The 6,341-nt window shown below is 54.9% G+C and overlaps 1 protein-coding gene across 1 annotated transcript; it reads right to left on the bottom strand.

The window, feature by feature from the left end:
• Positions 1–300: 300 nt before the first annotated feature.
• Positions 301–5,860, bottom strand: RHOC (ras homolog family member C). The gene is made up of 5 exons (XM_043963848.1): positions 5,742–5,860; positions 2,032–2,195; positions 1,544–1,664; positions 1,099–1,229; positions 301–913 (listed from the first exon to the last, which is right to left on the bottom strand). The coding sequence occupies exons 2-5, from the start codon at positions 2,185–2,187 to the stop codon at positions 740–742; spliced, it is 582 nt and encodes a 193-aa protein (XP_043819783.1). The 5' UTR covers positions 2,188–2,195; positions 5,742–5,860; the 3' UTR covers positions 301–739.
• Between the last annotated feature and the right edge of the window lie 481 nt (positions 5,861–6,341).

Here is a 6,341-nt window from a genome sequence, read left to right on the forward strand (position 1 = left end):
GGCTGAAGGAGGAAGCCGAGTGGGAGGTGGACCGGGAAGCCACCCACACAGGTTTCTAATTTTAGCCACAGCCAAAGGCCACTCCCCTCCATCCCGCCTTCTCAGGCACAGGGCCAAGACTGACCTCATCACCAGCCAGCCAGCCCAGCCTGGAGAAAAAGGGGGTGGCAAGCTGTGTTGCCCTACACACCACCCCCCCTTGGCTTGGCTGCCTCCTTTTCCTCCAGGAAGGAGAACAGGAAGATCTCTCAGGGGAAACAAGGTGGAGACGGAGAGAGAGGCGAGGCCATGGAGCCAACCTTGAGAGCCCCCACAGACTTTTATTGAATATCTTCCATTAGGAAGGAGAAATAATCCTCAGCCATGCCTAAAGTGAGGGGGGTGGGGAAAAGGGCCCAGAAGCCTCACTGGGAGGCGCTGAAAAGGAACTAGGCTCCAGAACTAGTTATGTAAAAAAATGCTGGTGGGTGAACCTTAGGGCAGGATAAACAGCAAAGACCACTTCCCCTCACCCCCTACCCCTGCTTCTTGAACTGGAAAGCACAGTCCTATTTCAGATGGGAGCAAGCGCTAAGCTCTGACACCCATGAGGATACGGATGGTCCCCTGCCCCCTAAAGGGTCTTCCCTACTCTCAAGAGCAGGAGAGCAATAGCACACATGCAGCCTTGGGCAGGAAGGGACCAAGGCCTAGCAGTATGGAGTCCGCCGGTGTGTAGACCTTGGCAGACTGGGGACGCTCAGAGGAGAGGGCAGCCCCGCCGCCGCTTATTCTTCCGGACCTGTAGGCCAGCCCGGGTGGCCATCTCAAACACTTCTCGGACCCCCTCCTTGGTCTTGGCAGAACACTCAAGGTAGCCGAAGGCGCTGATCCTATTGGCCATGTCCCTGCCCTCCTCTGACCTCACAGGTTCCTGGTGGAAGGGTGGGAAAGGTTAGAAGGGAAAAAGGCCAGGGCCTAGAGTTTCTGCTAGGCTATTCCTGGGGTCCACACTCTTCCTCGGAGGGTGGAAAATCTCACCAAGAGGGGGGAGTTGGGGGAATCCGCTTTGTCCCAGCCCACCCACCCTTCCATCCTCAGGGTGTCCTCAGCCCCCACCTGCTTCATCTTGGCCAGCTCTCTTCGGGTATGCTCATCCTGCCTCAGGTCCTTCTTGTTCCCCACGAGGATAATAGGCACATTGGGACAGAAGTGCTTCACTTCGGGCGTCCATTTCTCAGGGATGTTCTCTGCGCAGAAGACCCCCACCACCGATATGTGAACATACCAAAGATGACAACTCTCCCCACACCTGCCAAATAGCCATTTGACATCACTTCTTCCCATTATAAGCTTAGGAGTAAAGACTTGGTAATGGCGCTCTGGGAAAAAGCAAAGCAGGTGTCCCCCCTCCTACCCTCCCCCAAAACAAAACAAAACCCACAACAGCACCAGGTGATTTAGATTCAGAAACATCTGTAGGCTTGGCTGGTTCTAAGGGCTCTCTTCTTGTACACAGCTGTAGGGAATCTCCCATTCCCCCCCTCTCCCCCCCATGCCTCACCAAGGCTGTCTGGGCTATCAATGGAGAAGCACATGAGGATGACATCAGTGTCAGGGTAAGAGAGCGGCCGAAGTCGGTCATAGTCTTCCTGCCCGGCTGTGTCCCATAGTGCCAGCTCCACCTTAATTAAGGACAGGGGTGGTCAGTGGTCAGTCTCCCCAGGGGGTCACAGGAGCATAGGTCTAGAGCTTGAAGAGAACAAAAGAGCCCATCTAGTCTAAGGCCCATTTTACGGGCTGAGGCCCAGGGTAGCCATGGGCCTTGCCCAGAGTTAGCTCTACAGTCAGATTATAAGGTTCTCTCAGGAGAGACTGATTCTGGTGGGGATTTCGCTAAAGGGGCCTCTGCTTCCAGTTCTATTTGGCATTTTGAGTCAGCGTGGTGTGGGAATGAATGACATTGAGGGTAGGTGGGGAATACTTGTTTTCTGGCCAATGAGAAAGGGTCTTTCTTTGCTCGTTGTGGAATGGGATTCTCCCCCAAGTGACCTGTTTGCCGTCCACTTCGATGTCAGCAATGTAATTTTCAAAGACAGTGGGGACGTAGACCTCAGGGAACTGGTCCTTGCTGAAAACAATGAGGAGGCAGGTTTTCCCACAAGCGCCATCCCCCACAATCACCAGCTTCTTCCGAATTGCAGCCATGGCTGGAGCTGGAAAAGATGAGATGAGGGGTCGGGGGACAGCTGAACCTAGCACAGGAAAAATCCAATCAAGCCCAAAGCATTTTCTTTGAACCCTATGGAAACAGCTACACAGAGATGGAGGGGGTTTGTCCAGGCACATCCCTGCTGGAATTGTACAAGAATGTCCTTGTTCCCACCTCCAGGTACCAAATTGGAATCTAAGGTAGGACTGGGGGGTGGGGGGGAAGCCCTCCCAGTCCAGTTAGGTCACTCCCAGTGATTCAGAGATCAGGAATCAGCCTTCCCTCAAAGAGATTTGTAGTAGCCCTTAGAATGAAGAGCAGAAAAACAGGGAACCCCCAGACTGAGGACAGTAGCAACAGGCACAGATTTTCCCTCCCCTCCCCCCCCCCATAAAGAACCACACAAAAGCGTCTCAGTCCTGGCAATACCCTCATCTCTGGTGCCTGGGCATCTTGCCCACCCCCTCCCCCAAGGGTTGGCAGTTCCACTGGGTCACTCAGCCCCAGGAGGGGGACAATAGCCACACTGTAGGGCAGTCACACACGGATCTGGCTGAAAAGAATTCACATGAGAATAGTCCTACTCCCTATAACAGCCATTCCTGGCTCCTCTCCCTCCAGCCCCCAACCAAATTCAGCTCCTTCATAGGCCCTGCCCAGTTCACCCCTCCCTGTGACTCAGGCTAGGAGAGAGTCAGCTTCCTGGGGTTTCCAACCAACCTCCCCCAACACACATGTCCAAAACAACTCATCACACCTTCCTATCACACAGACCAAGACTGGGCCAGGTCCTTTCCTCTCAACCAGGAAGGAATAGAGTCCCTTTCTTCTCTTTCCCTGGGGAAAGGGGCTGACCCGGCCACTTTTAAGTTCCCAGATCTCTTTCTGCCTTGGGGAAGAGGGCAGCTCTGGAAACCTGATGAACTTTGGGGGTTGGGGCGAGGATTATAAACTAGCTGGGAGGAGCCCCCAAAGGATGAGATAAATAAGGCTTAATCTAAGAGCTATACAAGGAGGGGGAGGGATGGAAATCTAGTTCTGGCACCAAATCCCACTGCTGTTATGTTCTCAGTTTCACTTATGGGCTGCAGTCCACACTACCTGTGCTCCTTCACCCCAAGGGCATCCAGGCTAAACCAACCCCCACTAGCTCCACTCCATCATTTCAGACTGCCATCTGCCAAGAACCTTCCTTTCTCTAGGAAGAAACCTTCAATCAGAGTAAAGGAAAAAAATATTTCCACTAGTACAGAAATACAGACCACTAGGGTTAACCTGGCTGCAAGTATTAGGCCTGGGGGAGGGGAGGGAGAATGTCAGAATGAATATTCAATTCATCCAATTCAATGAGTGTCCACCACAAGGGGCAAAAGTGTTGTATTGAAAAGGATGGACTGAAAAAATAAAACGTCGGGGCAGCTAGGTGGCATAGTGGATAGAGCAACAGCCCTGGATTCAGGAAGACCTGAGTTCAAATCTGGCCTCAGACACTTAACACTTACTAGCTGTGTGACCCTGGGCAAGTCACTTAACCCCAATTGCCTCACCAAAAAAAACCAAACATCCGAGGGACCTGCGTTCAAATCCCATTTCTCCTACTTTAGTGAAAGTTTCCCACTTTTATCTCCCCAGGCCTCAGTTTCTTTATCTGTAAATCAAGGGGTTAAATAACTCAGCACCACGTGGATTCTTCTAGGATGAAAAGGAGGAAGGTAGGGAGACAAGTCACCCCCTCCAAAAAGGAAAGGCAAAAGACCCCTCCTCCAGCTATAGACTCAAGATTTCCTCTATAAACCATCTTCCCCTCCCTCAAATTTCAACAAACACTGGAAAAGTCACCTGGATGGGAGACTTTAGGCAGAGATGGGAAAGGGCTACAATCGCCACTACTAAGGTACCACTGCTCTAGCCTACCCCCAGTTTCCAGCCAGAAATTGGAGGTAAAGGTCATTTAGGACTAGGGTTCTTTTGAGAGAGTGAAGAGCAATTGTCCCGCAAAGTTATCTAAGCCATGTTTGGCTAGCTTGGCCTGTGGTGCTGTAACTTCTTCTACTGGAGAATAAGGGTCAGTTCTCCCCACTCCCTTGCTCCGATTCAACTCCAAAATTTACAGATGAAGAAACTGAGGAGAGGTAAAGTGGAAAATTGCCACACAAGTTGGGAGGGCTGGACCTAGGAGGGGCAGACCAACGTGTTCCAGGTCTGGGCCAAGAGCTCCCAGTAAAAAGGCAGCAGGTCTGCCCCATTAACCCCACTCGAGGCCTTAACTAGGTCTCAGTCAACTCCCCCTTTCCTCCCCCACCATTTCACTAGAGCCTCTTTAGGTCGGAGGGGCTAGAGTGGGACTTCCCTCTGGCCTATAAGAAGACACACCTGGATTCCCCAACACCCGATTCCAAAGAGGCTACTTCTTGTGTTTCCAGGATGACATAACCTGCCCTGACCCCCACGGTTCCACCCAGGCAGAAGAAAAACTCTGGGTCTTGGGAAAACACACAACCCTCAACTTTGAAACTAATTGGAGACTTTAGAAATTGGGAAGAACAAGGGGTGGGGTGTCAGTGAGGTGGGATCGGAATCTCCCTCTCCAACTTTGTTACAGGGCAGAGGAGTTTTTAACTTGGGTCTGTCAACTTGGATGGGGAAAAATTTGACTTTTATCAGCCTCTAACCGAAATCTAGCATTTTCTTCGATTGTGAAGATGGTCAACAAACGATTTTCCTAAAAAAAAAAAGTCTTCCGGCGGTTCCACCAAAGTGCCTGGGGGAGGGTTGTGATCCATAACAAAAAGGGTCTGGGGTGGAAGAAGGATTTTGGGTGGAGACAGAAGGGAGGGGTAGTAGGCCTCTTAGATTCCTAGGTCTTTCTTACCACCCTCCCCCACCCCCAGCCAGACCTCCAGCAATGCTCTAGGAGGGGTGGGGGTTGCGCCCTCCACTCGGACAAACACTAGCGCTCTTACCCCGAAAGGCCCTTCTCGAGCCTGGCTAAGGGCCAGCCTAGCCCCCTGCCCCACCCCCACCCCCATCCCCATCCCCGTGCTCCTGGGAGCGGACTGCCCTCCTCGGCCCCATTCCCTCCCAGAGTAAGTAAGCAAGGAGCACGCTAGGGTTCGCAGCCCGCTTTCCAATCTGAGAGCCGGGACGCCGGGGTCGGCCTCCCAGTCCCCTAGGGCCACCCAGACTGAGGCGAAGGGTTTCAGGAAACTGACGGGGCGGGGGGAGGGGAAAGGGTCAGGGGGCCCAGTCTGCAAGCGGAGGAGAGGGGAGAGATAAAGTAGGAGGAGAAAGGGAGAGAAGGAGCTGGCTCTTCTCCACCCCACCCCATCCCAGCGTAGCCCACGACGGCAGCGGCGTCCATTGGGCAGGGCAAACTGGACCCTTCCCCCAGTCGGAGAGGGAATCGGCCGCGGGCCAGAGCCAAGGCTCTCTCGCTCCCCACCTGGCATTGAGGAGCACAGGCCGGAGAAGGAAGGAGAAAGCTCCCGGGCTGCCCCCCGCCCCCAAGCCCAGGACAAGTTGCTCAGATCGCCAGCCCCTTCCCCGGTACCTCGGGCTCCGCTCCGCGCTGCGCAGTCACGGTACGAGGCGAAGAGACTGACCCGGGGGTGGGGGCCGCCTCGCCCTCCTTCAGCGCCGCCTCGGGGAGGGGGCGGTCCGGGGAGGTGGGGGGCGGGGGCTGGGTCGGGCCGGAGGAGAGGGCGGGGAAAGGACGGGGGAAGAGGTTGAGCTTAGGCCGAGTCCGCGAGGGACACGCCCCTCTCTCCCTAACGCTCTGTCCACCTCCCGGAGTCCCAAATGCTAGTGCCAGGCTTGGTAATACTTGGTTATACCCACGCTTAAGGGGAAACGGGATGGGAGCCAGCGGGAGGGGCCAGGAAAAGGTGGTCGGGCAGAGAGACGCCCAGACTTTGGGGCTAGGGGGTGCCCCAGGGCACAGCCTTCGGACGACTACGGGAAAGTTGGGAGAAGCTCTGGGCGGGGTAGGGTCCGGAAGCGGCCGCGGCTGCCCTCCCGCGGCCAGCTCAGCCAGCGCTCCCGGGTCCCCACCTGGGTCTAGGAGGGGAGGTAGGGGCTAGAACAAGTCAGGGAATGGAGGCGGGCGGGCGGAGGGCGGGCCCGCTGGCTTACTGCCCTGGATCGCCTTCCC

Source organism: Dromiciops gliroides, chromosome 4 (assembly GCF_019393635.1).
Source record: "Dromiciops gliroides isolate mDroGli1 chromosome 4, mDroGli1.pri, whole genome shotgun sequence".
NCBI classification, from domain to species: Eukaryota; Metazoa; Chordata; class Mammalia; order Microbiotheria; family Microbiotheriidae; genus Dromiciops; species Dromiciops gliroides.

What these genes read in the sequence shown, in the direction of transcription:
- RHOC (XM_043963848.1), bottom strand. Translation starts at nt 2,187, where the DNA reads ATGGCTGCAATTCGGAAGAAGCTGGTGATTGTGGGGGATGGCGCTTGT. An exon ending in TGATAGCCCAGACAGCCTTG is followed by an intron (nt 1,230 to 1,543) that starts GTGAGGCATGGG and finishes TCTTCTGCGCAG; the next exon opens with AGAACATCCCTGAGAAATGG. An exon ending in AGCTGGCCAAGATGAAGCAG is followed by an intron (nt 914 to 1,098) that starts GTGGGGGCTGAG and finishes CCCTTCCACCAG; the next exon opens with GAACCTGTGAGGTCAGAGGA.